A 27,583-nucleotide genomic window follows, 5' to 3' on the forward strand; every position below is an offset into this window, starting at 1 on the left:
AGCGTCGAGGCTGAACTCCGAATTCCGCATCGGTAAAACAGACCATGTTTGATCGAAAACTGATTTAAGCACCACCTAAATTATTGCATCCAACTAACGGTATGCTACACTACGTTACCTTTCGCAAATACCTAAATGACACATGTATGCGATATGTATAAGCACCGACGAGGTACTGGGTATATCTCCCAGAGATGGTGTTCACGGTTGCATTTGCAACAAAGAATTAAGCACGCGCATTTGATGCGCATTGTGTCCACGTGCGTATTATAAATGTTAACAATAATAAAAAAATGATGATTAATTTATTATATTAATTAGAAAACGAAAGTAAAATGTAGAATAAAAATACGTGTATATACTTAATTAATATGAGAAAATGTTTATTATTATCGTATGTATGTACAGAAAAATCTATATATAAATATATATTTATAAGTGTCGGAAAAAAATACAAATTAAATAACCTATTTTCGTATTTTGCAGTTGAATGTTTGTTATGACGATTTTTACTCTTTTCCTTGTCATCTTGTAAATGATTACATAATAAATGATACCAGATGTTTAACTTATTACATAAAGTAATGCAAATGTATACATTTAATAGTCACTATGTTTGTACGCTAGCAAATTATGAGGTAACTTTTGTATGTATAACATTTACTTTAGTTATCTAAAATTATTGGAAAGTTAGCTTAGTAAGTAGCATATATACATACATATAATCATGGAACACAAATTCAATAATATCCTTCACGATGATAATTCATACAAGGTATATTATTCTCACCTGATTTGTTTTAATCAAGAAACAATATCTAAGAATTTGTTATCATTCATGTACCGATTATTGTAAGAAGTTGTTATCATTCATGTACCGATTATATTTGCAGGCTGCTTTGAAAGCATTATGTAATTTACAAAGCAATGCTCACTATTTAAAATCAGCAGTAAAAAACAATCCGAATGATTCTAATAAATTATCTGAAATGGAAAAATATTTACTCCGGTAATGATTCTTTCTTTTTGTTATCTTAGATAATAATCTAATACATTTACAATACTTTCATTAAAATATAATTTTTATAGATGCGATATTACATCTGAAAAGTTGGATACTTTATCTGTTATACACGTAACAGGTACAAAAGGAAAGGGTTCCACTTGTGCATATACCGAAGCTATCTTGCGCGAACAAGGCTTTAGCACAGGATTCTTCAGTTCTCCACATTTGGTTACCATAAGGGAACGTATAAGAATAAATGGAGAACCAATAAGTCAAACGCATTTCAGCCGACAATTTTGGAAAGTTTATAAGAAACTAGAAGATATGAAAGAACATGAATTTGATATGCCTATGTATTTTAAATTTTTAACAGTTTTAATGTTTAACATATTTTTAGATGCTAACGTGGATGTTGCTATAATTGAAGTTGGAATTGGGGGGGAACAGGATTGTACAAATATTGTAAGAAATCCAGTCTGTGTGGGTATAACTAGTTTAGCATTAGAGCATACATCTTTGTTAGGTGATACTATTGAGGAGATAGCTTATCAAAAGTCTGGAATTTTTAAGCCAAAAACCTCTGCTTTCACCGTTCCACAGCTACCTCGAGCAATGCGCGTATTAGAAAATAGAGCTGTAGAAAAGAATTGTACGTTACATCTTGTTCCTCCCTTTGAAGTATATAGATGGGAAAATCTTTCACCTATTCTGGAGATATCAAGTAATATCCAACAACAGAATGCATCCTTGGCTATACAAATGGCTACTACATGGATGACTAAAACAGATAAATATTCAGATATTCTGTATAATGCTGAAAATGGTAATAAATTTTACAACAAGTATAAAGAAAATACTCGGCTAAATGCAGTCATAAAGCCAAACATAACATTCATGGATAAAATTGCAGTAGGTATATCTTGTTGTAAATGGCCAGGTAGAATGCAAATTTTAGAAAGTAGTATTGCTAATTTTTTCTTAGACGGTGCACACACGATTGAAAGTATCGAATGTTGTGTTTCTTGGTTTAACGATGAAACTAGTAAAAGTAGGGGAAAAAGGTTTCTAATTTTTAATACATCTGGGACTCGGGATTCGGAAAAATTATTAACACCGTTAAAATCTTTACATTTTTGCAAAGCATATTTTGTACCAAATTTTGCGGGGATCCAAAGTATAGACGATGAAACGAACTGTTCGTCGATGGATGAACAAAGACACAAGTGTGAAATTAATGCCAATATATGGGGAACGGATTCATTAGTTAAAAATAGCGTTAATGAAGTTTTGCAGGATATAAAAAAGAACTTTGAAAAAGAAGTTAATCGCAATAACGACGAAAAATATCAAATACTTATTACGGGATCGTTACATTTAGTAGGTGCAGCTCTTACTATTTTAGATCGAAATTTAACGATGAGTTCGCAGTTTTAACGGAATGTACATAATAGTAATATTTTTCTTCTTTCTTTGTTTTTTTACAAACAGTAGAATTATATATTAAATAACTATAATAACAGTTGTATGAATTCATGATTTAGTAATGAGATATTGTATCATTACTTCGATGACAATCATTAAGTACTCGTTGATATTTTTTCTTAACAATTTTTATCTTTTTTTTTTTTGTACTTTCGTATAAATATGTTTTTCATAAAACTACGTAAACGTAATGTAATAATAATAATAATAATAATAATAATAATTTGTACATGTGAGAAGCAAGTGTTATATACGTTCACGTATGACATACAAAATACGTGATGTTAAAATAAGAATTGAGAAAGTGTTTAAAACATTTTTGTATGGTAATCTAATTCTGATTCTGCTTCTGTGTCAGATAAACTTAAAGAAACACCAGCTCTTCCTCGCATACGGCTATCGTCAGGACTCTGAAATATATATATATATATAAAATATTATACAATGTTTCAAGAGCATACAAAGATATTTTTTATACTGCGTGTTGTTTTTCAATCAGTTTTTAGTTGAATATTAAAGATTATTTGAAAAAGATTGTAGACTAATTGTAAGAATAGAGATGAATACCTGGTCTAAAATACCGGCAGTGGGTTCAGAGGCATAACCTACTTCTTGTGCATCTTCCTCTAAATCCGCCTCATATTCTTCTAATTCATCTGTATCAGTATCAATATCCAAATCAACGTATCGATTCCCTCTGGAGACTTTGCAAACCATTTGAGCCAAATCTGTAAAAGTATACGAAGACAGGGACTGCTGATTCGCCGCTTGATGTTTTGCACGTAAAGCCCGTGCATTTTCTCTATCGGCATTAAATCTAGGAAGAACTCCAGCTTTCGATTGTCCCTCGAAATATGTTTTCCCTGTAAATATATTAATAAGAAGCTTCACAGATATTGCGCCTCACATTAATCTTCATTTGTACAGATGGACGACACAAGTAATTAATATTTACCGTGTTGATACCCGACATCTTTAATTTCATCAAAATTAGTAAACTGAAGAGTTTTATATTTGTCAATTGGAGGCCTGATATATTCACAATAATCGGAGTTTTTAACTTCTTCTAGTTGTCGTACACAACTCACGTATGCCAATCTGGACTGTATATCAGGTAAATTTGGAACTTTAACAGGCGTGGCGAAGGGATTCCATCGTTTCCATAATAACCACCAACCGGATAAAGAGTCTCCGTAATTTGTTAAGTCTGTATCGTCTTGTGAGCCAACATCAATCGCCAGAATGTGATGCGCTCCCTGCCTCAACATTTCGTCAGCTTGAACAAACAGATTATAAAACTGTACGTTGAAAATTGATTGCGCTACCGATACCATTAATATCTACGATAAAATAAACAATACACGTTTAAGATACCTGGCACGTTATTAACATAACACCCATCGACCAAAAGATGCCCGTCAAGAGGGTCGCAAATAGGAGGAAAAACCCCCGCAATCGTCATACTGGCTCGAATGTATCTCCATAGTAAACCTGAGTTGACTTAGCTATTCAGAATTTGACAAATGCATCTTTTATCAACGGGAGTGAGCTTTTTTTATTATTTTCAAATTTACATTATTCTTTTATCGAATCGTTATAAATTAAAGAAAAAGAAAACTGGGTAACAAATACACCGTTATCTATTCGTTGATGTATAACTACTTATAATGTCCAGGTAATTGTATGGAATGAAAAGAAAAAAGAAAAGAAAAGAAAAGAAAAGAAAAGAAAAGAAAAGAAAAAGGAGGATAATGATAAATTTAAACATAACATGACATGATATAATATGTATGTATAACAAACTTAGACACGCTTTGTTAACGTATCGTTGAAATTACCTGGAAGGTTATTGACGTACCCGCCGTCGAGCAGGAGATGGCCATCAACTGGGTCACACATGGGGGGCATGTAACCAGACAAAGACATCGAAGCCCGAATATACCGCCACAGCGATCCTAAACACGACGAATTAAGTTCTTTAATTTATGATGTTCGCGTATTTCATTTCGATACTTCCTACGCTCGTTTACGCTACAATAAGTATCGGTAGCTTCAAGCTCTTTGTTACCATAATTCAATTAAGCATATACAGGAAAATTGTTCTTTATACATTTATGTTTCGATACTTTTTTCTTTGTTTTTTTTTTCCTGTTCTTTTTAACAAACGATACAGAACGGAGAGTACGTCAACAACGATTTATTCAGAAAGCTCACTCCCGCTGTTCAAGCTTATTTCTATGCGATGCTCTCTACAGTAGCACATATTTAAAGATAACAAATTTTTTTGGGTTTAAAAATAAAAACTTTGGATTAGCATAACTGCGAGCGCTACAAATTGCACGAAAACAGCGAGAGAGTTTCCAGTTGTTTAAAGTGCAAGGAACTTAAGTTTCGTGTGTTAAATATATACTTAATCAAAGAGAACTGGAAACTATCAATGCTTTTTAAAATAATGCGTTGAACATTTTGTTTCTATACAGACCGTGCGTGTGCGTACGCATACAGGAATCAGTGATGTCAGTGGTTATTATAAAGTACGGTAACCAGAGATCTTCTATATACGTATCTCCGAATGTTGTTTGAATCGTTTTATTAAAATCCTTTCCTGAAAACATGGATGTTACTGGATATGTCAGATCCATTATTTGTCTCCACCACTGTGTCATTTTCTGTAAGAAACAATGGTAAGAACTGGATCTATGTACGAATCACATATTTAAATGTGTATGTTTATGTTTATTTAAAATTTGAAATTTGAATACCTTGGACCATTCACGTGCTTTCTGAGTGGTTGTTGTAATATTCTTTTCCATGCACCACAGTGCACCCATAAATGCTCCAATACTAACTCCACCAACCATATCAATAGGTATACCAGCTTCGAGAACTGCTTTGAGCATTCCTACGTGCGCCGCACCTCTAGCACCACCACCACCGAGCACAAGCCCTACCGAAGTTCCGGTTAACCAACGAGCAAGTCTACTAAAATCGCTATGCACGTTTGGTTCAGACATAAGAACTTTCGAATACAGCTCGTTCTAAAAGAAAAATAATATTAATAATAATAATAATAATAATAATAATAATAATAATAAGAAGAAGAAGTTAAATTATTTTATAAACCGCGATGCGTTATATCTTACAATTCTATACTGAGATCTTCTTGTAAACATTCGTTTGGGACACTGAATATGATGATGACTAGAAACCCAAGATCTCATATTTAACCATTGTACTGTATTTGAAGGCCGTTGCCCACCTTCTCTGTGCAAAAGTACCAATTCTTTCTGCGTTCTCATCACTAAACGTTCAACTTCTCGTTCAGTTCTACCTATAGATGGAGGTCGGTCCCCTAGTCCTACGATAAGGATGCAATCAGCTTGTCGGACACACCGTTGAGTCCACAGTGTATATGTCGAATCACATTGGTATAACGAAATTCTGTGCTGATCTTCTTGCTGTGCAAGCCACGAAGTTAATCGATATTCATTTACAGGTTCCATGATAGTACTACCTAATGTCTATCGATAAGAAGAGGAAAAAGAATAACTCATCATCTCTATCTGTGTAGGAATCGAAGAAATTTCTGATCGATATTAATTACTTACTTTGCGAACGACTTCTGAGGTGAGACGTAAACACGGCCCAATAGCGCATAATGAATGATAAAGTTCATATGTAAATGCAGTTAATGGTACATCATCGGATACTGGAACTATCGCGACAGTTGAAAAATTCACTTGGGCTGGTCTTGCATCGACTGTCGCAGCAGCACGTCTATCGATCAATGTAAATATATTTAGGTGATTTTTGACGAAAACAAGAAATATGTACGATCATAAGAAAAGTAGCATTCAGGTACGTACTGTGTATCACTACTACCGTTCTTTGCGTGTGCTTGTTGCCAAGTGCCAAGAATACGATGTCCAAGTAAATTTATCAGTCGTGTAACTACTATCGGGAAACGTAGTTTAATAACATTAAATAATCCTTCAGGGAGTTTTGCTAGCTCAGAGTCTCGTACTGCCATTACTGTTGTTGATCGTGGAGTCTGAGTGACCATTTCTACGATACCAACTAGATCTCCTTTACCATACTCGGCAACAAGTTCTTTTTTCCCGTTTGTATACGTGATTACTGATCGTAATCGACCACTTAGAACGATGAAAGTCGAATCAGATTCATCTCCTTGTCTATATACTGCTCTACCACTTTCTAGGAACAGCCAATCGAGAGCAAAATCGACCTTTGAAAGAATAATAAAAATAAAAATAAAACTAAAAATTAAAATTAAAATTAAAATTAAAATTAAAATTAAAAGAATAAATAAAGTGTATTTTTTTTTACCTGCCGTACGAAGGGACTAAGTCTTCGAACAACCGAGTGAGCTACATGTAATACAACAGTAGGTTGTTCTCGCATAATAGCGAAAAATGTTGGTTTACTAAGAAGAGCTATGCGACTAGGATGTTTCGCTCTAATAGTATAAAAAGAAGGTTCTCCAGTCAATACAGCTAGTCCTCCGACTATTTCACCTTGATGAGCACTAAACATGTGGACTTCTTGACCTATGTCTCTTCCCTCTGAAACGCGTTGACTAACTAATAACGCACCAGATACAACATAGACAAGTGCAACATCCTAAAGAGAAGATAAGAAAACAATACAATACGACATGAGAAATATCATCATTAATACATACGTATTTACGTAGTATAAACTTTCACAAGTATGGAATTACAACCTTATGAGATTCTTCCTTCATTAAGTAAGTTCCAGCTGGTACTTCTCTGATTTGAACCTTGCCATCTTTCAGTATAGAGTCATCTTCTAAGCCAAGTTCTCTAACAAATGCTTCTGTAGCTATCTGCACAAGATGTGCATCATCGAGTTGTTGCTGAATTGGTTCGATCGTAGTAGACCGTTTTTTGTTCTGATGAGAATTTCCACTGTGTACAACGTCCGGTTGTGATCCATGTTGCGATTGTTGCGATTGTTGCGATTGTTGCGATTGTTGCGGTGTCATGGTCGAAGAATTCGGCCAGTGAGAATCGCATTCTGGCACCATGTCTGCTGTGTTCTGACCTGATTGTGCACTTAAATTTTCATTTTTCCAATCAAGATTAGTTTTCGACCTTTTATGGAAGAAATGTTAAATACAAATGTAATACTTTCTTTTTTACTTTTCTCTTCTTCTTTCGATTACTACTGTAAATTTCGTTCAACTTACCGTCGACTTATAACAATAGGTACAGATTGATGACTATTTAACGAACAAGTTTCACGATGAGGTATTTCACTCGAAGCATGTTGTTCCGATGAAGTGGTTGCAGGCGCGCTGAACTGATTTTCTGCACTTTGGCTAGTAAAACTTTCTTTTGTTCTCGATCTAACCGGAGATCCAGAAAACGGACTCTGTTTCTTTTTATGCGTTCCTTGATTAACTAATTCCGCAGATAGTCCAAGATACTGATGTAAAGCAGTAAAAGTGACTCTCTGAAGGCGAACCATAATGACCTGGATAACTCGAACAAATGCATCAGGATGATCTTGAAAAACCTAGAACAGAGAACTCGGAACGTATAAAAGATGAATTATTAATTGTAATATGTATACAAATGGTTTCTACCTCTTGAAATGCACTCATTGGTAACTTAACTACGATAGAATCCTCGACAGCTCTAGCGGATACTGTTTTATAGGTACTTGTATGCCCAGTAAGTACGTCGGTGAAACTAAGGAGGCTAGTGACCGATTCTCCTGTTTTTACCAGCTTTAACGATATCTGAGAACCATCAGGTCCTGTGATATATACATTAACCAAGCCTTGCTGTACAATAAATAAATTTTCATCAGGATCTCCAATTTTAAATAAAGTACTTCCAGCTGGTAAATTCATAATTTCCGTATGTTTGCATAATTTTAAGAAAACAGGTTTTTCAAAATGACCAAATACTCTAATACTTTGTAACATATACAAAGCATCGGGTGGTACTCTATCACCAGGGCCTAAGTCTTCTTCTAAATATTCAGCAGGCGGTTCCAGTACCTATTTAAATAAACAAAGGTAACAGAAAATATAAATAGAATAGATTAAAAATGAAGAGAAAAATGAAGGGAATGAAATGGAAATACTTTTAGTTGCAGGGGCACCGTATCTTTCTTGAGCTGTAAAAGTCTTCGCGCGAATCGCATTACAGCCTTTCTTTTTTTCCCTTGTCCAGTTGCGTGTACTTGTCCACTGATCGATTTTGCTTTGCGTAACATCTTTCTTCCATAGAAAAGTAATTTGTCTCTTTTTCTGAATCTCGGTTTGCCTGTACCTACTCCGACAAATTCTTTTACTTCCGGTAGAAATTCTTTGTTTTTCCATTTTCGAAGAATGATTATCGATATAATTAATACAATTAACAGAACAGATATTATGATTATAAATAAGGTCTTTGATGTTTGATATTCTGTGATTAATTTGCCAATCCATCTTGATAAAATAAAAGATCCTAGTTTCTCGTTGTATTTATTAAATAATTCCACCACCTGAAAGATTAATAATAATTAAGTAAATTGGTAACGATCAACTTGTTGGTGAAAAGAGCAAAACGTTTTGTATACGCTTAGCGTTTTTTAACTGAATAACAGACAAAAGATAAAAGAAACATTATAAAGGTAATATGTAGGTATATACATATATACAACCTCCATAGTGGGTATTCATTTCTTCCGTCAAACTGTAGTAGAATTTTCGAGGAAAAACACGTCACGAACTCATAAGTAAAGAGACAGAAGCAAATGTAAAATAGACGAATGAAACAATGTTTATTGCTTCTATGCAAGAGATCACTTGTCTAAATAATCTGAATTAATGACCTTCGATACTTTGCTCGAGTCATCCAGCGCCATTTTAGTCTTTTTTACGTTCAGACGATGCTCGAGCGCCCTCAAGAAGCAATAATTTTGAAACTGCAATCTGCAACCTATTTCATCTCATTTCATCTATGGATATTGCTTTCGATAAACATGGCGTTGTGCTCGTTCTATTTAATACATACACGTGTTTGATCAGAATTGTGACAAGTATATTTAATCTTTAGCGAAACGTTAGTTTGATCGTTGATATCAGAATAATTTTATTGAACGCAAAATGAGTTCAAAAGGTATAGTTTTTTATTTTTTCATTGTACAAGTATATATATATATATGTATAGTTTAAAATTGATTTACTAAAGATGCAATTACTTACAGAAAGCAGATACCATGGTCAAGCACCTATTAGTAAAGAAAAATTAGAGAAATATGGTAAAGGTACAGGAGTTGACGTACAACGAAGAACATTTACAATAAAGAACAAAATCTTAAGACAAAAATTAAGAAGAAAAGAAAGGATTATTGACGATACGATTAAGGACACTGCTTGTACTGAATTACTTTTAACAGAAGAGTATGGTTGTTTAGAGGCTGATTCGGGAGAAACAACGTTACAATATAAACAAAGAGAAATTGCAAACAACGTAGATATAACCAGTGCATCCAAACAATTTACACTGGACTTGGAATTTGGGCCATATTATATTAAATATACAAGAAACGGCAGACATTTAGTTTTAGCTGGAAGAAAAGGACACGTAGCTGCTTTTGATTGGGTGACAAAAAAATTGGCGTGCGAAATAAATGTTATGGAATCTGTGCACGACGCGTCATGGTTACACGTAGAAACAATGTTTGCGGTAGCACAGAAGGATTGGGTGTATATATACGACAATGTCGGAATCGAACTTCATTGTCTGAAAGCGATGCATAGAGTTAATAAATTGGAATTTTTACCTTATCATTTTTTACTCGCTAGTGCGTCTAAAGAAGGTTTCCTCGTATGGTTAGACGTTTCTATAGGCAAATTTATATCCAGTTTCAATTCTAAAGTGGGAAACGTAGCAGTAAGTATAAATATACATATGTAATGATATTTATGTACGTAGAACGTTTAAAAAGGTAACGACATCGTTTTATAGGTAATGACACAAAATCCGAGTAACGCGGTACTTTGCGTGGGTGACACGAAAGGAATAGTTTCTATGTGGTCCCCGAATAGTTCGAAACCGTTAGCAAAAATGTTATGTCACACTCAAGCGGTAAATAGTTGTACCGTTCATCCATATGGAACTTATATGGCGACCAGTTGTGCAGCTGGATACGTGAAGGTGTGGGATATCAGACAGTTGGCTGGTCCAGTAAATAATTATCGTGCACGTACCGCCGTTAATCATTTATCTTACAGCCAACGAGGTCACTTGGCAATGGCAATGGGAAATGTAGTGGAAGTTTATCGGTGAATTTTCAATGATAATCTAAATCTAAATCTAAATTTAAATTTATGTAATATTAAAAATTGTATGTACAGTACATGTATAAAGTGATAAATTTTTTTTTCTTTTCTAGACCTTTTGCAGAAGAAACAAAACCGTATTTGCGTCATAGAGATAAGCGAGGTGTAACTAGTATGCAGTTTTGTCCATACGAAGATATCTTGGGTATCGGTACAACCGGAGGAATTTCTTCCCTCTTGATACCCGGAAGCGGAGAAGCAAACTTTGATGCTCTTGAGAACAATCCTTTCCAGACTAAGAGTCAGAGACGCGAAACCGAAGTGAAGGCATTACTGGATAAAATTCAACCAGAGTTAATTTCCTTAGATCCGATCACAATAACAGAAGTAGATGTGCCTAGTTTGAAAGATAAGATAGAGGCAAAGAAGAAACTTTTGGTAAATTAGAAAAATTAAAATTAAGTTACTGTTACTGTTACTGTTATTAAGAAGTTTGTTTAAATCTCTTTGTAGCATCTTAAACCGAAAAATATAGACTTTAAGCCTCGCAGAACAAAAGCTAAGGGAAAAGGAGGAACGGCTAAAGTAATCAAAACTAAGAAAATTTTGAAGGATTTAAGCAAACGGGTAAGTAACGTGTATTTATTAGACGGTAAGCAATAATAAAATACTAAGAAAAAGAATCGTTTCAGGAAAGCATTGATAGACTTGGTCGTGCAGATGTTGTTCGATCAGAAACGAATAAGATTGAAGAACCTAAGAAGGATTATGGAGTACTGAATAGGTTTTTATCAAAATCTAGTAAGAACCAGAACTGATAATGTAAGTCGGTATACGTATTTCTTTATATTGTCGTACAGAAAGTATGTATATTTATTATATATTTTATTATATTATATTTCTCACTATTTTCATTTTCATAAACAGTTTATAATATGTTAATAGAAAACAAATTAATGGTATGTATTATTGATGAAAATTTTACGTATGTATGTACCGCGTTAAAGTAACAAAGGTAATTTAATAAAGGTAAGCATTTTATATTTGACTTGCTATAATTTAATAACTGTTACGTTCGGGGGGGGGGGGGGGAATAAATTATTTGATTAATTCTGGAAAAGGGTGCGAGTAAATTCAATGTAATCCAATGCCCCTGTAATTGGTCGTTCTGTTTTTGGATCAACGTAAGGTTTCATGCGAGCTACGCAGTAATCGGCCATTTCCTTGGTAAGATTCTAAAAAATATATATAATGCATCGTTAATAAACGTAAGATAGATAAATAAATAACTACTACTGATACACAATATGTACTAGAAAATTGTAGATTTTCTACTTACAGCATATAATTCCTCTTTCGTAACGTATGGTCGATCTGCAGCGGTAATCGCACGGAATGCATTTTCTATTTCTTCAGAACTCTGTACGTTTTCTGTTTCCTTACTAATCATGAAAGCCATGTATTCTTGCAACGATACGTAACCGTCTCTATTAGGATCGACGATATCAAGAATATTTTCAAATTCCGGATCAGGCTGACCTTCTTCCACCATTGGTAAATCGTAGCCCAACGCTCTCAAGCATGACTTGAATTCTTGATGATTAAGACGACCACTCTTGTCTTTGTCGAAATGTTTAAACATCATAGAAAATTCTTTCAGAGCATCTTCGGAAACACCCGACTGATTACGCGCTTGTATCTGCTGCTCCAAGTTGTGTTGCATACGCATTCCCAATTGATCTAATTGATCCCATTGTTGCGCCAATCCTACGGTACTGTGTTCCGTGTAACGATTGTCCAAAATTAAATGTTCCTCCAAAATTGCACCTAGGTCTTCAATCTTTTTTAGATCTTGTCGACGCGCACGAACTTCTTGAGTCTTTCTCTGTGATGAATATAATAAATGAATGTATAAAATTTGATTATTTTACAGGAATCAATGAAACTAGAACGTGAGACGAACGTGCGTACCTTTGTTGCTTCCAATTGTTGTTCCAGTGATCCTGAGCCTTCCATCATGGATGTTCTGTCGAAATGAAATAAGATTAGTTTAACCAAAATAAAAATATGGATAGGATTGTAGTATAAAAATAAATGAAATACCTTGTCTCTGCTAGCCATTGATGGAACGCGTTAGCGTGTTTAGCAAATTCTTTACGTAATTTGTCGTTTTCTTCTTGCCGTTGAGCTTCTTTCGCAAGCTCGACGTCGCGTTCTTTGATGATCTTTTGCAAGTTGCGCCATGTGTCTTCCAACGCTTCCATGGTGAACCAGGTGTACGGATTGGGACCAACGTTGAAATTTTTAATTTGTCTGTCAAGCCCTGCGAGCGCCTCGAAATCAGCTTCAGCGGAAGATAAGCTTGCCTGGAACTGTGCGTGCGCTTCTCGAAGAGCGCGAATCTCCTCGATGCTATTGCACCGGACAGGATCGGTTAGATCTTCTTCAGCATTTTCGAACCATGAATTGAAAGCGGACGCTTTTTTCGCGAACGTAAGATACAACTCTTCGATTTGTCTGAATTGATCCTGCATTCTTAGCAAACGTTGCTTGCGTGCATCAGAATCAGCCAAAAGTTTCTGCCAGCGTGCAATCACGTCTGCGTGACGTTTCTGAATACTCGGTGTCTGATCGTGTCCAGAATCTACCAACATCTCCTTCAAGGAAGTGATGTTTTGTATTCCTTCGTGTTCAAAGGCATGGAGTCCCGCGTCGAAGGTCTCCTGCTTGGTTAATAAGGTTTGAACGGTGGACAAGTCTCGGCCAAATTCTTCGGAACGAACATGGGTCTCTTTGTCTGCTATCCAAGACTCGACAACGTCAGCCTTCCACATAAACTGTAGATAAGCTGAATTATCGTTAAGTCGGGCTTTTCTTCTGGCTGCAAGGGCACCAAGCTGTTCCAGTTTATTCCGAAGCTGGCCGCATCTTTGACCTATCGCATCTGCACGGTGATTTCCGGCTTGGATCAACGCTTCGCCAGCTTTACAAATATCCTTGCACCGTTCACCGTGAGCGGCAAAATCGGTTTCAAAGGCATCGTGTTTCTTGAGCAAACCCTGAACAGCAGCCATCGTGTCGCCGTAATCCTCGACCGAAAGCAACTGTTGTTTCTCAGTGATCCAAGCTTCTTCCTCTTCGACTTTGGCGAGAAACTGTTGGTACGTCAGCGATTCGTCTAATTTTTGTCCTCTGTTAGCAGCCAACTGCTTTAATTCGGCCCATGCCTGGTTCAACAGCTTGAGACGTTGCTCGATCTCTGGTACACCCAAGTTGGAAACGTCCATCAATTTCTCTCCCGCTTCTTGAACAGCTTGTATAGCAGGTTCGTGACTTCCTAATTCCGCCTCTAATCTCTTGTGTTTCTTTTTAAGGTTCTGCACGCCGGTAAGATCACGACCATAATCGTCGGAGCCAACCAGAAGCTTCTTCTCTTTGATCCAAGACTCTTCGTCGGCGATGTCTCTGAAGAATTGATGCAACGTATTTGCTTCGTTAAGCCTGGCTTGTCTGTGAGCCGCAAGGTTACGAATCCTTTCGTAACGTTCGTTTATACTTTGTCGTTTCTCCTGAATACCCGCCGCATCGAATTGTCCGCTCTCGATCAGAGAATCAGCCTGACCGTTCATGTCTTTGATCCTTTCTTCGTGCGCTTGAATATCAGCCTCGACCAACTGGTGTTTCTTCATCAAATTCTGCACAGAGGCTAGATCTTTGCCCGCGTCCTCGGACGTGAGCAAACTTTCAACTTCTCCGAGCCAAAAATCAAGATCCTTAACCGCAGCTATGTAGGTGCGTTGTTTGTTAGCCTCTTTAAGTTTCATCGATTTTTCGGTCGTCTTTTGAGTCAGATATTCCCATTGATCGGCAATGGAGGCTAATCTTTTCTGTACCGCGTCCTCCGAACCGGCACACTGATGTTTATCGATCAAGTTACCACCCATAGCGAGGACCGATTGAATTCTGTCCGCGTTCGCTGCCAGCTCGGCCTCGAACGCTTGGTGTTTCTGATGTTTCGACTGAATGTTTGCCGGATCTTTGTAGTTCTCCTCGGTAGCCAATTGCAGCTTCTCGGCGATCCAATTTTCCATTTCATCAGCGTCCCGCGAGAATTGCTGGAGAGTTTGAGATTCTCCAAGCTTGGATCGTTTCTCGATAAGAGCATCCTTAAGATGTTTCCAACGATCGAGAACTTGACAACGCCTTTCATCGATCGGTTTCGCCGCATAATGTTCCGCAGCGATCAATTGGTCCGCCAGGGTCTGTAAAGTACCAATCTTCTCCTCGTGCGCGTTGATCGCTTTATCAAAATCCTCGTGTTTCTTGATCAAAGCCTCCACGTTGTCGGTACTGTCCACGGTGTCCGCGCTGCTCAAGAACGCTTCTCTCGCGCTCATCCAGTTTTCAGCTTGTTCGCAGTCTCTACAAAACAATTGCAACTCGAGATTCTGATCGAGCTGCATGCGTCGTTGTATCCAAGCTTTCTCCAGTTCTTGACGCGCCTCGGCCATTGATTCTAGTTTCTCTTGAATCTCGACGCTGGCATAATGACTGGACTGTAATAATTGTTGGCCAAACAGCTCGAACGCTTGGAACGTGCCTGCTCTGGCATCGATTTCCGTTCGATGTTCCTACAAATTTTAACTGATATAAACGTTTTATATCGACAATTATATTAACCGAATAAGGCAGCGAACTAACACAATGGCATTATTACGTAGTAAGTAGTTAGTTAGTTAGTTAGTTAGTTAGTTAGTTAGTTAGTTAATTATTTTATCAGTAACTCACCTGATGACGTTCCAAAAGAGCTTCCGCTCCGGTTACATCGGAGGCCAATTCTTCGGAAGCGACCAGACCCATCATCGAATTTATCCAAGCCATTAGATCTCGATAATCGCTGAGGAATCGCTGCAAGTCGTAAGAATCCAACAATTTCTCTTTTCTGCTGTTAGCCTTTGCCGTTAATTGGGTCCATTCCTCGTTGATCTCTTTCTGTTTCGCGTACGTTTGTTCGGCTGTTTCAGGATGCGATTGCATCAAACGATTTGCCGTTTCGTCCAGTTGCTTTATTTTGTCTCCCAACGCGGCCAAGTCTCTCTCGAGACCCTCGTGTTTACGTTGCAGGGCCTGCACGCTACGGAGATCCTTTCCAAGATCGTCGTTGTTCAACGCGGCATCCTTTTCACGGATCCAATCCTTCGTCTCGTCAACGTCGCGATGGAAACGCTGGACCTCGTGAGCCGAACCCAGCTGATTGGCGCGTTCAGCGGTGAGAGTTTGCAAGCTGGTCCATTTCTCGTTCAAGTCCTGTATCTGGGTCTGAATCTTGAGCGCTGCTTCCGTCTGGCCAAGACTCATCAATTGTACGGCAATCTCGTTCATTTCTGCCAGTCGCACTTCGTTCGCCTTCAGATCGGCTTGGAAATCGTCGAATTTTTTCTGCATCACCTCCACCTGCTCCAGGTCCTCGCCAACGTCCTGAACTTGCGCGTGGTTCTCCTTGTCCTTGATCCAAGTGGCCAATTCCGCGGCTTCTCTCACCAATACGTAAGCCTTGGCGGTTTCGTTAAGCTTGTTCTGTCGTTCGCGTGCCAATCGGAGAAGATCGTCGTACTGGGCCTCGATCTGGGACTGTCTGGCAGCGATCGAGCTCTGTTCTCGTGCCAGATTCTGTTGCGACGCGGTCAAACCGGCCTCGGGTTCGACCCGTTTCACGTAAGCGGCCGGAACGAATCCTTGACGGTCGTTCACCTCGACCTTCCACCAATCCTTGTTGTTAGAGTTCAACAGAGTCAAGGTATCCCCTTTCTTCATCGACACCTCGCGCGGCGACTTTTCCGTGTAATCGTAGAGAGCGACGACGCATTCCTTACCGGTAATGTCGATGGTCGGTGTTTCCTGTTGACGACAGGACGCTGCCTGTTCCCTCAACGCTGCTATGGTGCTAGCGAACGCTTCCAAATCGCTGACCAGCGCCTCGTGTTTCTTCAAAAGAGCCTCCGAACTATCCTCGTCCTTTCCGTAGTCAGCGTTCATCACGATCGGTCGTTTCTCCTTCATCCATGACTCGGCCTCGTTCGCGTCGGCAAAATACTGATGAGCTTGAAGAGAATCGTCCAGATCGTTCTTCCTCTGCCTCGCTTTCTCTTTCAACTGACCCCAATGTTCGTCCAACGCGGCCAATCGTTGGCTAATCTCTTCCGCGGCAAAGTGGCTCTCTTGCAGCATCGATGCACCTGCTTGACAGACAGCAGCGACCCGTGGCTCGTGATTGTTTATTTCCGCCAGTACGGCCTGATGTTTCTTCTGTAGATTCTGCACGCCGATCAGATCACGGCCACGGTTGGTGGACGCGGCGACCGGTTCCTTCTCCCGTATCCAGGCCTCCTCGTCCTCGATGTCTCGAAACAATTGCTGCACCTGCAGGGAGTCGAGTAATCGCTGTTTACGGATACTCATCGGCCGTTGCAAAGCACCGTAACGTCCTTGCAACTGTTCCTGTTTCGCTCTGATGTTGTCCGCGTCAAAGTGACCGGAATTTACAAACTGTTCCGCGGCTTGAGCGATGCTCTCGATCCTATCCGAATGAGACGCGACGTCCGCTTCGAGGAGGGCATGCTTCTTCTGAAGATTTTGCACGCTGGTCAAGTCTTTCCCGTAGTCTTCCGACATCAGTTGCCCCTCCACTTCGGACAGCCACAATTCGATGTCCTCTACTGTACGATTGAATTGTTGTTGCTGAGAGGCTTCTTGCAGTTTCGCGCCTTTCTTCTCGGTAGCGTGGGTAAGACTTTCCCATAGGGACATAATCTCGTCGGTACGAGTCCGAATTCGATCGCTCGCATAATGACCGCTCTTTATCAATTCCTGTCCGGTTGCTACCATCTCTTCCATACGGGTCTTGTTCGCGTTTAATTCTTGCTCAAAGTTCTGATGCTTCTGCACCTTGCCGTTCAAATTCGTAGGATCCAGGTAGCTGTCGTCGGTGGCAAATTTTAATTTCTCGTTAACCCATCCCTTCGTCTCGTCGCAGTCGCGTTCGAATTGTTGCAACTTGTACGCGTCCTCGAGTAGACGCCTTCTTTCGGCCGATTTCTCTAATAGAACACCCCGTCTCTCCAACAGAAGCTGACGTCTCTGTGCAACGTCGTCGGCCGCGTAATGCTCTCCCTCTATTAATTTACCGGCGAAATCGTCCAACACCTTGATCTTCTCTTCTTGGGCTGCCAGAGACTTGTCAAAGTCTTCGTGTTTCTTTATCAGAGCCTCGACGCTATCCAAAGAGTCTCCTAGATCCTCGTTGGCCAAGAACGCTTCTTGTTTTGCCATCCATGCATCGGCTTGTTCCGTGTCTCTGTAGAACAGCTGCAAGTCCATACATTGCTCGTACAAAATCTTTCTATTCTCCCAGAGACTCAACAGGCTCTGTTTATCCTCCGCGAGAGAATTTAACTTTCTAGCTACTTCCTCGGCGGCGTAATGTTTCTTCTCTAGAAGTTTGTTACCAGCCAAGGTGGTCGCGTCGAAACTGTCAGCCCTCGCGTCGATTTCTCCCTTGTGTTCTTGATGTCTCTCTACCAGAGCTTCCGCGCCGGCTACGTCTTTCGCTAGCTCGTCCGCCGATATAATTGCACGCATGTTGTTCATCCAAGAGACGAGATCTCTATAGTCGGCTAAAAATCTGTGCAAATAGTATGACTCGTCGAGCTTCAAACGTCGCTCTTTCGCTTTTCCGGTTAGACTTTCCCACGATTGCAAGATCTCCGCGCGTTTACCTTGAATCTGCTTCGAATGATCCGCTTGATGAATAGCCGCCAGCCGATCCGCTTCGGCTCCCAGTGTATAAACTTTATCCTCTAAAGCTGCCAAATCGCGTTCTATGCCTTCGTGTTTTCTTTGCAGAGTTTGTACGCTCGCTAGATCTCGTCCAAAGTCATCCGAAGACAGTACAACGTCTTTCTCCGCGATCCAAGCCATCGTTTCGTCCGCGTCACGATTGAATCGTTGAATCTCGTGGGCGCCGAAAAGCTTCTCTTGTCTCAATACGGCAAGTTGTTTCAATCTTTGCCAAGATTCGTTCAACTCCTCTTTTCTCCGTAGAATGGTGTCTCGTTCGGGATGTCCATCCAACAAAAGTTTATCCGCCAGCTCGTTTACCTCTGTCACTCTATATTCCTGGCTAGCCATATCCTTTTGGAATTCGTCGAATTTCCTTTGCAACACTTCCACGTGTTCCAAGTCGTGTCCAAACTCGTCGGTCGTTACAAATGCTTCTTTATCGTGGATCCAGAACATTACCTCGTCACAGTGGCGAATAAATTGTACAAGAACCAAGGCCTGTTGTAACTTCAGACCCTTGTCCGCCAATCTAGAGAGCAATAACTCCCATAAACGATGAAGATCCTCTGGAACGTAAATTTACTTATAAATTAAATCGACTCGATTTCTACTCGAATCTATTTACCTAATCTTTTACGAATCACGTCGCTCGCAAAGTGATGTTGAAGTATCATTTCGGAACCGGTATTGTCCAACGAAACTATCGCATTCGAATGGGCTGCAACTTCAGCCTCGAACGCTTGATGTTTCTGTATCTTTGCCTGAAGATTAGTTGGATCTTTGTAACTCTCGTCCGAAGCAGCTTGCAGCTTTTCGTAAATCCATCCTTCGAGTTCGTCCGCATCTCGCTTAAAATACTACGGATTTCAAAGAAAACGGATCGTGTCAAAAAGAGAACAATAGCACAGTGACAGAAAAACAAAAACAATCGATTTTCGGTACCTGAAAGCGACGGGAGTCCTCGAGCTTGTCTCTCTTGTTACGAGCTTCCGCTTTGAAATTTGCATATCTACCGAGGACTTGTTCGCGTCTTTCTTGAATGTCCTCAGGATTCTCCAAGATTTTTACTTCCTTCGGCGTAATCTGATCCATTTTCTACACCACTTATCTCACGCGCTGTACGTCCAAACGGAACAACGTCCAAAATGGCCACAGGGTGTGGCTACACACACAGTCCACTGTCGCAGTAAAAATCAATAATTAAACCTTGACGATGCGTTTCTTTCTTCACGTTTCTCAATGTTAATCAGAGATTTTTCGAATCGTTTTTTTTTTTTTTCTTTTTTTCTCAAATTATTTTAATGCTAAACGATGCAAAAACGTCACGTACCTCGCACAATTTCTTCACCTTTGATCGCTCACTAGAACGGACAGCGCTCTTCTTATATCGTCTAACGACGAATGCAATTCGTTCCTGCCCACTACTTGGAGCGCTAGTGTCGCATACGCATAACCTAATCTAACCCAACCTAACCTAACCTAGTTATCGACTTATCGATCGGCTCTTCGACAGTCGGTAAGTTGTCGCGTAGCTTCTGCTACTTGTCGATAGGTGGCGCCGGTGGTCCTTAGTTTCAGAAAACCGATCGGTAAGTTGTCGAGTAGTTTGCGCCACTTTTGTATAGATGGCGTCACGGTCGATAAAAATCCAGCGCTTTGTGTTCAAATTTGCTGAAATAAAATTATGTGTATACCAAATTCAAGACACTAGAAATTTATAACGATACGTAATTTTGTATTTATATGTATATACACACACACACACACACACACACAGAAATGTTCTCGTTAATTGTTAAAATTTAAAATTAACAACAATTTATTTGGTATGGATGTAACAGTACATACTAACATATGTAACGTATAAGTCATCAAATACCGCATGCGGATGCGCGCGCGTATGAGCTTAATGATTTACACCAGATTGTTTGCCTGCATTGACATTCTTGCCGTCCGAAAAAGTTGTATCTCAGATAAAACTGCTTTTTCGGTATTGTCTTTAAAAGCGATTCGTTATTCAGTTTTAAAAGATCTAATATATAAATTTTCAACGATGGCAGACATGTCCATGAATATTGTTACCCCGCGAAAAATGTCCTTTGGTATTAATGGAAAATTAAATGGGTTGGAAAGTAAAACACCATTTTTAATCGGAGTTTCAGGTGGTACTGCCAGTGGAAAAGTAAGTATGATATCTTTCCCATTTTAGTCAGTCTTAATTTTACTTATCATTCTGTAAATAATATATTTTCGAAAGAACTTAACCTTTGTTCAGAAACGTGGTGCCTGAAGTTATAAATCTTTTTAATCAAGTACTTTACTATGTAGCTAGTATTTATTAATGTTTTTTTTTTCTTTTTTTATCATTTCAGTCAACTGTATGTAAACGTATAATGGAAAAACTAGGGCAAGTAGATATGGATCACATGCAGCGACAAGTAGTTTGTATTTCACAAGATAGCTTTTATCGAGATTTATCACCTACCGAAAAACTTAAAGCTGAAAAAGGTCAATATAATTTCGATCATCCCGATGCATTTGATAATGATTTGATACTTCAAACTTTACAAGATATACTGGCTGGGGTGAAATGTGAAATACCAGCTTATGATTACAGAACAAACAGTCTGTATGTATTAATAGAATCTAACTACGTTTAAAGTTATGCCAAATACTTTGATATAATATTGTTAATGATTTTTCGGGGAATTTAGAATGAAGGATCAGATTACAACAATCTATCCTGCGGATGTAGTGTTATTTGAAGGAATTTTAATATTCTATTTTCCTAAAATACGAGAATTATTTCACATGAAACTGTTTGTTGATACCGATTCAGATACCAGATTGGCTAGGAGAGGTAATAATATAACATAAACGCTACTTTTAATTATTAATACCATTTGTTATTAATATATTATTATTAAATGAATATTTTTTATTATTTTTGCAGTGCCAAGAGATATAAAAGAGAGAGGACGAGATTTAGATTATGTATTAAATCAATATATGAATTTTGTGAAGCCTGCGTTCGAAGAGTTCTGTCTTCCTACCAAAAAATTTGCCGATGTCATTATACCAAGAGGTGCAGACAATACAGGTAAATTATATAATATTGTTATTACATTGTGTTACAAAATTACATGTAATACTCTAACATAAAAATTGGATTACTTAATTTTAGAAATTTTTCTTGCCTTTATTTAATACTAAATGTATGTATATTGAATGTTATTAAGTTTATCATAAAAATAAATTTACCTTATATTATAATCTTGATTCATTTTTAACAAGTCTGCAGCTAATCAAGCACATATATGTATAATTCAATGGTAACTTGTTTTTTCTTTTAATTTGAAAACTTATCATTTATTTGTATTATTGATAGATCATACTATTTGAGAATATTTAGGTGCAGACTTGAGATAGTAAGACAGCTTAAATTTTTATTGTTTGTATTTGTATACATATCTATAGCATTCATGGGTGCTGCCTGGTATATAAGGGCTAACAAAACAAGCTGTCTTAAGTTAGTGCAGAAATAAAGGTCATATAAAAACGTACATGGTTTGGTTGTTGTATGTTTCCAGTGGCAATAGACCTTATAGTGCACCACATCTGGGACATTTTGCGTTTGAAAAAGGCTGAAAACTCATCCGGGCAGCATCCATACTTCTACCAACATAAGCGTTCCTCGACTTCATCCGATACACTCACCAGATGATTTAAGCATAATATGCTCACTTATAAAAACTATGTCTTTATATATCATACATTTATGTAGAATCAAATTTTCAATAATCTTTTAATTTTTTTCTTTTCCTCTCTTTCTCTCTCTTTTTTCTTTCTTTCTTTCTTTCTTTCTTTCTTTCTTTCATTTTTTATTTTAACAACTTAATACAATCCCCCTTCTATACTCTCATACAAATGTATTACATTTACACTGAGCAACCAAAAATATTGCTTCTAGTGTGTATGCATTCATCCAACTCTGTGGATGAAATTAATTTTACGCTGTTCCTAAAGCATGAACAAAATACATAATTATATGAAGTACCTTGTTCAACCATTGTAATTCTAGTGTTGCATAATTATTCAAATTTATACATAAGGTTAAAAGGATTTTAGTATTATTTACACATATAAGAATCTTTATAAATATGTATGTGCAGTTTTACATTTTCAAAAGTTTGAATTTTTTATAGAATATTATCCTTCAATCGCCGCAGTGATATAAACCAAAATGTTTTATACAAAACAATTTAAGTGAGCATAAAATACATTAGCATAATAATTCTTTGTAATGTGATATTTTGAATTTAAGCTAATTCATTATTCTCATACTGCCATATTCAAAAAAGATTAATTATACAATTCAGGGTGATACTAATCTCCTTGTTTGGTACTATTTTTTTTTTTTCTTCCTTTTTTAAAAGCTCAAATCATTTTAATCCTAATAATAGGATACGACGTTATTATACAACATAATAACCATTTTGATTATGTAATTGAATATATTGTTTGTTTAGACTGTAAAATGAAATAATAATAAAGAAATCGAATTTTCATCGTCATAACTTAACTAATTTTTAACCATTCATTTATATTTTATATTTTGTTGCAGTGGCAATAGATTTGATAGTGCAACATATAAGAGACTTCTTAAGCAACAGGGGTAGGGTTACAACCCAACCAGAAAGTTCAGTGTACAAAATTGAAAAATTATCCAAGAGGCCACATTAACGTTTTAAAGATTAAAAAAAGAAAAGAAAAAAAAATGGATAAATATAAGTTAAATTATTATATATTTGTTATTTTTAATACTCATATTTTTTAATGTAGAAATTCTACATTAAATTAGTGATATATTTAAAGCAATGAGCATTAAAAGAATAAATTAAAAAACATACACTGTAAACTATATGTATTTTGTTTTAATTACTTACAAATGTATAAATTTTAAACTACTTAAAAACCATTTTCAAGTGATCTAAAACGTTGAATATGAAGTATTTATGAAAAACGTTATAACGTGAAGATTATATTTGTGAAAAGTGAATTTGTAAAAATAATGTAGCAATACTTAGATGATAGGCAATAATATTGAACGCAAAGCTTTTATGATGCAAATGTTGATTAATAGTAATGTTATAACATAAGACCACTTTGTGGTTACTACTTATGTTTATTGTATAGTTATTATGTACACTGTACGCTTAAACATTATGTAAGATAGAAAATCATGAATTCATTTAAATATACAAATTACTATTGTTGTTATATTATTGTTTACGTCTAACGTTAATTTATATAACATTATTAATAAATTATTGGTAATAAAGTTCCAAATTCATACCATCATGAATTTCATCTAAATCGTTAAATTAAGGAAAAAATGATTGAAACCTACCTCGTATTGTATAATAATATAATTAATTTAAAAGGATACAATCTTGAAGTTTTATGTGATCTTTAAAGATAGTATACCATTTTTTCAAGACAATCTTTTCCCAATGAGTACCAGTTTGAGCTGCTATTAATTTTTTCAAGTCACCTATTGTATCATCTGGATTACACTTCACTCTAACTTTTTTCCCAAGACGATCGTTACATGTTATTTCTAGCATCTTTTGCCTTGTTTAAATGTGAAAAAAGAATAATTATATTAAAACGTACTATATTTAAATAATGCCCGTATGTGTGTGTACACATAGAATAAATTAATAATACATCATTTTAATGGACAATGTTGTTGAGATATACAAAGTATTATTGACTTTGCAGGTTATGACAATAAATGCTGAACAATTTATTAGTTTGTGTCTTGCACCTACACTACTGTATCATGTAATAATGTAATAATTTACTTAAATAAGTGCTTTTGAATAAGCATGATGTATTTATATAAAAATAACATGTAATATTTACTTACAAGATAAATATATCAATATTGTTCAAGAATTAATATTCGTTTAAAAAACACTTTGATTTTATTTATTCATAAAAGAACATCAAAACTGTTTGTTTAAACGTTTCAATGATCAGTGTTATAAAATTAAAAACGTTAATCGAACGAAAAGGAAGTTCATACCACATACCAGTGATGCTACCTGACAGTGTATTATATATATGTAGATACCTTATGAAATTCTCTTCTATTTAGAACCGATATAGTAGAAACATGAATTTTACTCTTATTATTATAATATATCGTAGATATAAAGAACGCGGTGATTATAAAATAGAATAAAAGTAGAAAAGAATACGTTCACGTATTTTTAATATCTTCTGCCATTACCGAATCCTGCCGAATCTGTACACGACGATGGCGGACGCAGCAGATCTTCCCGGCGCTTCATCCAGTCAAAAGATGTCGTCGAAACTTTTAAGACAAAAAGCACAGGAATTTCTGACTTCTAGAAAATATGCAAACAATTTAGTAGACGTAATTGCTCAATGGGATGTAAGTACGAATTTTAAAATCATTTCAAATTGACGAATATATAAACTTTTTAAGGTTATGTCATTTACTAAAATTCCTGATCACTCCATCAGGAATCCACCTCGTCCTGTCTACTTACCATAGAAACAATATTTGTTGAAGTTTTGAAGAGAGGCGACATGTATTTGGAGCGTACGATAACGCTTACAATTTCAGGTATACTTAAAGATTTTAACATCTTTTACAATGTTACTTGACAGTGTTTGACTCTGTATAGTTTTTAATCTTATGATCAAAATATTACGTTAAAAACATTGTACGAGTTTATATTTTGTGAAAATATGTTTTTGGACACAAAGTGTAAACGTGAAGATAAAATGCTTTAATTTACTAAATATACTTAGAAACATGAAATAGCTTTTCCATAAGATTTATGCAACAGAGCCAAGTCCTGAAGCAAGATACATCAACTGGTTGAGAAACTGTTACGAAGAAGTATGGGAGAAAATACTTGTATCAATAGAAAAATACCGGCCTGCCATTCAGTTACAAGCTCTCACAACTGCTATAAAACTTATGGCAGAAGAGGGTAAAAATCCATTGGAACCAATTGGTAATTTAGGATATTATTTTCCGCTTCATCGATTAAAACCCATCTTGATGAGCTTACTTTCACCGGAGAAGGACAATGCTAGCTTAATATCTAGATTCCAAGAGATCATAGAATACCCAGATGCTCTTTACTACACATGGAAATGTCTTCCCTCTCTTACTCCAAAAAGACAACCGCATGAAATCTACATAAAAAATTTGCTCGAGCTTATACACAAATTACCACTGCCAAAAGAAACAGAAGGTACAAGTTTAAAGATATTTAAGTACATACTATAGTTTCCTTTGCATTTCGATTTAATAACCATAAATTGTAAATTTTTTTAGAAAACGAAATATCTGAAAATAAGAGTCTATTGTGTAGACCTCAACAAGGTAAAGAACAGTCTGTTTTCTTTCTTTTTTTTTTTCTCATTATCTCTTGATATTTGTCGTGTCAATTATAATTTGTAATTTGTATATACATATGTATATTGTATAATTTTGAACAGCCATTAAAAATTTTACATGGGATCAAGCTGGAGCCAGACGCGCCCTTAATAAAGTCTGGGCCTGTGTCATGCATTGGGTGTTGACGCCACAGTTACACAAACAGTTATTAGTAGTTCTTCTAGAAAGAGTCATGCCACATTTGGAAAAGCCTGTTCTATTAACGGATTTTCTAATGGATTCCTTAGATGCAGATGGGCCTATCGGCTTACTTGCATTACAGGGTGTATTTTTACTGGTCACTAAACATAACTTAGAATATCCAAATATTTTTACCAAACTCTATTCCATGTTTGAACCAGAAATTTTTCATACCAAGTATAAAGCTCGGTTGTTTTACTTATCAGATCTTTTCCTTAGTTCAACGTAAGTGTATTTGCAATATCTTATTTCATAATAAATAAAAAACTGCTAACTAACTACAATGGTATTTTGTTGTTCTCAGACACTTACCAGAAGCACTGGTTGCTGCTTTTGCAAAAAGACTCGCACGTTTAACCCTGGTAGCGCCGCCCGAAGATATTCTAATTATTTTACTTTTTGTTGGAAATCTTTTACTGAGGCATCCTGGTTTAAAACGTCTCATCGATCATCCGCAAGGAGGAGAAATATCATCGGAAGAAAATAATGGTGCTGGTGATCCGTTCTTAATGGAAGAACGAGATCCGTTGTTAAGTAACGCCCTTCTTAGTAGTCTCTGGGAAATTAAAGCATTACAATGGCATATTGTACCAAGCATTGCTAGCGCTGCACGTTTTATTCGTGAACCACTCCCTTCTGTTGAATACGACATGGCATCGGCTTTAGAACGTACCGGCGGACATTTGTTTGATAGTGAATTAAAAAATAAGATCAAAGATATTATGTTAACGTTTGAAAGACCAAATTCTATGGCTTTACCAAAAGGTGAAAGATTATTGCAATTTTGGCAATTGACAACAATGCACTGATCGATCGGCGGTAACATCGAAGTTATGCATTACATACGCATATTGTGCAATATGCATTGTTATATAAAAGAAAATGAACTGTTTTTTTCAATGAAAAACGCAAACGAAATGATCAAGGACTTTCTGCGTTTCTTTTTTTATACAGTAAAACAGTAATAGGAAAAATACTGCAACTTTTTTTATTATTTAAAATCTAAAACAATTGCAAAGGAATTGATTCAGAGTATATTGTTTCACGAGCAACATGTAGATATGTATTTTTAGATCTTTAATCATGCAGCTATATAGCATATTAACAATTACTCGTGAATGCTACCAATTCTGTTAAATAAAGTCATTTGTATGCATGAATGTGTGATAATAATAAAATGAAAGATATTTTAATTTAATAAATCACCCGTGTTTCATTTGCATTTTGTAATGCATTGATCGACGAATAAAAA

At 36.7% G+C, this 27,583-nt stretch overlaps 7 protein-coding genes across 22 annotated transcripts; 4 read left to right on the top strand and 3 right to left on the bottom strand.

Moving 5' to 3' along the window:
* Positions 1-167: 167 nt before the first annotated feature.
* On the top strand, positions 168-2,781 carry LOC114877619 (folylpolyglutamate synthase, mitochondrial-like). 3 transcript variants are annotated; one of them, XM_029190427.2, is made up of 4 exons: positions 168-398; positions 487-775; positions 894-1,009; positions 1,090-2,781. In XM_029190427.2, exons 2-4 carry the CDS (start codon positions 728-730, stop codon positions 2,438-2,440), a joined length of 1,515 nt encoding a protein of 504 aa, XP_029046260.1. In that variant the 5' UTR covers positions 168-398; positions 487-727; the 3' UTR covers positions 2,441-2,781. The 3 variants fall into 3 exon arrangements, with proteins under 3 accessions (XP_029046260.1, XP_029046258.1, XP_046144000.1); XM_029190425.2 differs by having other exon boundaries at positions 487-638; XM_046288044.1 differs by having other exon boundaries at positions 168-394; positions 487-638.
* Position 2,782: 1 nt separating this feature from the next.
* On the bottom strand, positions 2,783-9,401 carry LOC114877612 (neuropathy target esterase sws). Of its 6 annotated transcripts, none has more exons than XM_029190407.2 (16): positions 9,185-9,400; positions 8,624-9,025; positions 8,118-8,537; positions 7,719-8,047; positions 7,233-7,584; positions 6,836-7,129; positions 6,355-6,734; positions 6,097-6,265; positions 5,632-6,009; positions 5,251-5,526; positions 4,971-5,157; positions 4,327-4,443; positions 3,863-3,979; positions 3,444-3,764; positions 3,056-3,351; positions 2,783-2,898 (listed from the first exon to the last, which is right to left on the bottom strand). In XM_029190407.2, exons 1-16 carry the CDS (start codon positions 9,188-9,190, stop codon positions 2,797-2,799), a joined length of 4,146 nt encoding a protein of 1,381 aa, XP_029046240.2. In that variant the 5' UTR covers positions 9,191-9,400; the 3' UTR covers positions 2,783-2,796. The 6 variants fall into 6 exon arrangements, with proteins under 6 accessions (XP_029046240.2, XP_029046239.2, XP_029046242.2 ...); XM_029190406.2 differs by having other exon boundaries at positions 7,233-7,623; XM_029190409.2 differs by lacking the exon at positions 4,327-4,443 and having other exon boundaries at positions 7,233-7,623.
* A 63-nt stretch (positions 9,402-9,464) lies between these two features.
* Positions 9,465-12,789, top strand: LOC114877618 (WD repeat-containing protein 46). Of its 2 annotated transcripts, XM_046288043.1 has the most exons (7): positions 9,465-9,642; positions 9,731-10,419; positions 10,495-10,811; positions 10,922-11,246; positions 11,322-11,435; positions 11,501-11,630; positions 12,742-12,789. In XM_046288043.1, exons 1-6 carry the CDS (start codon positions 9,630-9,632, stop codon positions 11,624-11,626), a joined length of 1,584 nt encoding a protein of 527 aa, XP_046143999.1. In that variant the 5' UTR covers positions 9,465-9,629; the 3' UTR covers positions 11,627-11,630; positions 12,742-12,789. The 2 variants fall into 2 exon arrangements, with proteins under 2 accessions (XP_046143999.1, XP_029046257.2); XM_029190424.2 differs by lacking the exon at positions 12,742-12,789 and having other exon boundaries at positions 9,467-9,642; positions 11,501-11,900.
* LOC114877566 (spectrin alpha chain) lies at positions 11,677-20,085 on the bottom strand. Its single transcript, XM_029190289.2, has 8 exons — positions 19,978-20,085; positions 19,590-19,825; positions 19,273-19,504; positions 15,597-19,213; positions 12,912-15,439; positions 12,780-12,834; positions 12,148-12,693; positions 11,677-12,043 (listed from the first exon to the last, which is right to left on the bottom strand). The coding sequence occupies exons 2-8, from the start codon at positions 19,737-19,739 to the stop codon at positions 11,915-11,917; spliced, it is 7,257 nt and encodes a 2,418-aa protein (XP_029046122.1). The 5' UTR covers positions 19,740-19,825; positions 19,978-20,085; the 3' UTR covers positions 11,677-11,914.
* A 395-nt stretch (positions 20,086-20,480) lies between these two features.
* On the top strand, positions 20,481-23,927 carry LOC114877573 (uridine-cytidine kinase). 3 transcript variants are annotated; one of them, XM_029190309.2, is made up of 5 exons: positions 20,481-20,829; positions 21,020-21,276; positions 21,362-21,507; positions 21,601-21,747; positions 23,272-23,927. In XM_029190309.2, the coding sequence occupies exons 1-5, from the start codon at positions 20,530-20,532 to the stop codon at positions 23,388-23,390; spliced, it is 969 nt and encodes a 322-aa protein (XP_029046142.2). In that variant the 5' UTR covers positions 20,481-20,529; the 3' UTR covers positions 23,391-23,927. The 3 variants fall into 3 exon arrangements, with proteins under 3 accessions (XP_029046142.2, XP_029046143.2, XP_029046141.2); XM_029190310.2 differs by lacking the exon at positions 23,272-23,927 and adding an exon at positions 22,853-23,221 and having other exon boundaries at positions 20,483-20,829; XM_029190308.2 differs by lacking the exon at positions 23,272-23,927 and adding an exon at positions 22,238-23,221 and having other exon boundaries at positions 20,484-20,829.
* Positions 23,813-25,321, bottom strand: LOC114877578 (ubiquitin-like protein 5). Of its 4 annotated transcripts, XM_029190328.1 has the most exons (4): positions 25,229-25,321; positions 24,946-25,063; positions 24,097-24,281; positions 23,813-24,018 (listed from the first exon to the last, which is right to left on the bottom strand). In XM_029190328.1, the coding sequence occupies exons 3-4, from the start codon at positions 24,272-24,274 to the stop codon at positions 23,975-23,977; spliced, it is 222 nt and encodes a 73-aa protein (XP_029046161.1). In that variant the 5' UTR covers positions 24,275-24,281; positions 24,946-25,063; positions 25,229-25,321; the 3' UTR covers positions 23,813-23,974. The 4 variants fall into 4 exon arrangements, with proteins under 4 accessions (XP_029046161.1, XP_029046159.1, XP_029046160.1 ...); XM_029190326.1 differs by lacking the exons at positions 24,946-25,063; positions 25,229-25,321 and adding an exon at positions 24,787-24,877; XM_029190327.1 differs by lacking the exons at positions 24,946-25,063; positions 25,229-25,321 and adding an exon at positions 24,746-24,831.
* On the top strand, positions 24,959-27,533 carry LOC114877570 (nucleolar complex protein 4 homolog B). Of its 3 annotated transcripts, none has more exons than XM_029190296.2 (6): positions 24,959-25,110; positions 25,203-25,305; positions 25,532-25,945; positions 26,029-26,076; positions 26,193-26,556; positions 26,636-27,533. In XM_029190296.2, exons 1-6 carry the CDS (start codon positions 24,973-24,975, stop codon positions 27,138-27,140), a joined length of 1,572 nt encoding a protein of 523 aa, XP_029046129.1. In that variant the 5' UTR covers positions 24,959-24,972; the 3' UTR covers positions 27,141-27,533. The 3 variants fall into 3 exon arrangements, with proteins under 3 accessions (XP_029046129.1, XP_029046130.1, XP_029046131.1); XM_029190297.2 differs by having other exon boundaries at positions 26,220-26,556; XM_029190298.1 differs by having other exon boundaries at positions 25,018-25,110; positions 25,165-25,305.
* Positions 27,534-27,583: the final 50 nt, after the last annotated feature.

This window comes from Osmia bicornis, chromosome 12 (assembly GCF_907164935.1).
Source record: "Osmia bicornis bicornis chromosome 12, iOsmBic2.1, whole genome shotgun sequence".
Classification (NCBI taxonomy): domain Eukaryota; kingdom Metazoa; phylum Arthropoda; class Insecta; order Hymenoptera; family Megachilidae; genus Osmia; species Osmia bicornis.

Coding starts and splice junctions, on each gene's coding strand:
- LOC114877619 (XM_029190425.2), top strand. CDS start 561: ATGTTTAACTTATTACATAAAGTAATGCAAATGTATACATTTAATAGT. Junction 639..893: donor GTACGCTAGCAAATTATGAG/GTAACTTTTGTA, acceptor TTATATTTGCAG/GCTGCTTTGAAAGCATTATG. Junction 1,010..1,089: donor ATGGAAAAATATTTACTCCG/GTAATGATTCTT, acceptor TAATTTTTATAG/ATGCGATATTACATCTGAAA.
- LOC114877612 (XM_029190406.2), bottom strand. Junction 6,735..6,835: donor TTAGTCCCTTCGTACGGCAG/GTAAAAAAAAAT, acceptor ATTCTTTCAAAG/GTCGATTTTGCTCTCGATTG. Junction 3,352..3,443: donor AGATGTCGGGTATCAACACG/GTAAATATTAAT, acceptor ATATATTTACAG/GGAAAACATATTTCGAGGGA.
- LOC114877618 (XM_046288043.1), top strand. Junction 10,420..10,494: donor CTAAAGTGGGAAACGTAGCA/GTAAGTATAAAT, acceptor ATCGTTTTATAG/GTAATGACACAAAATCCGAG. Junction 11,247..11,321: donor AGGCAAAGAAGAAACTTTTG/GTAAATTAGAAA, acceptor ATCTCTTTGTAG/CATCTTAAACCGAAAAATAT.
- LOC114877566 (XM_029190289.2), bottom strand. CDS start 19,739: ATGGATCAGATTACGCCGAAGGAAGTAAAAATCTTGGAGAATCCTGAG. Junction 15,440..15,596: donor CTCTTTTGGAACGTCATCAG/GTGAGTTACTGA, acceptor TAAAATTTGTAG/GAACATCGAACGGAAATCGA. Junction 12,694..12,779: donor AACAATTGGAAGCAACAAAG/GTACGCACGTTC, acceptor TATTCATCACAG/AGAAAGACTCAAGAAGTTCG.
- LOC114877573 (XM_029190308.2), top strand. CDS start 20,530: ATGCGGATGCGCGCGCGTATGAGCTTAATGATTTACACCAGATTGTTT. Junction 21,277..21,361: donor GATTACAGAACAAACAGTCT/GTATGTATTAAT, acceptor CGGGGAATTTAG/AATGAAGGATCAGATTACAA. Junction 21,748..22,237: donor AAGAGGTGCAGACAATACAG/GTAAATTATATA, acceptor GTATGTTTCCAG/TGGCAATAGACCTTATAGTG.
- LOC114877578 (XM_029190328.1), bottom strand. CDS start 24,274: ATGCTAGAAATAACATGTAACGATCGTCTTGGGAAAAAAGTTAGAGTG. Junction 24,019..24,096: donor TCACATAAAACTTCAAGATT/GTATCCTTTTAA, acceptor TTAACGATTTAG/ATGAAATTCATGATGGTATG.
- LOC114877570 (XM_029190296.2), top strand. CDS start 24,973: ATGGCGGACGCAGCAGATCTTCCCGGCGCTTCATCCAGTCAAAAGATG. Junction 25,306..25,531: donor GATAACGCTTACAATTTCAG/GTATACTTAAAG, acceptor TTTATGCAACAG/AGCCAAGTCCTGAAGCAAGA. Junction 26,557..26,635: donor GATCTTTTCCTTAGTTCAAC/GTAAGTGTATTT, acceptor TGTTGTTCTCAG/ACACTTACCAGAAGCACTGG.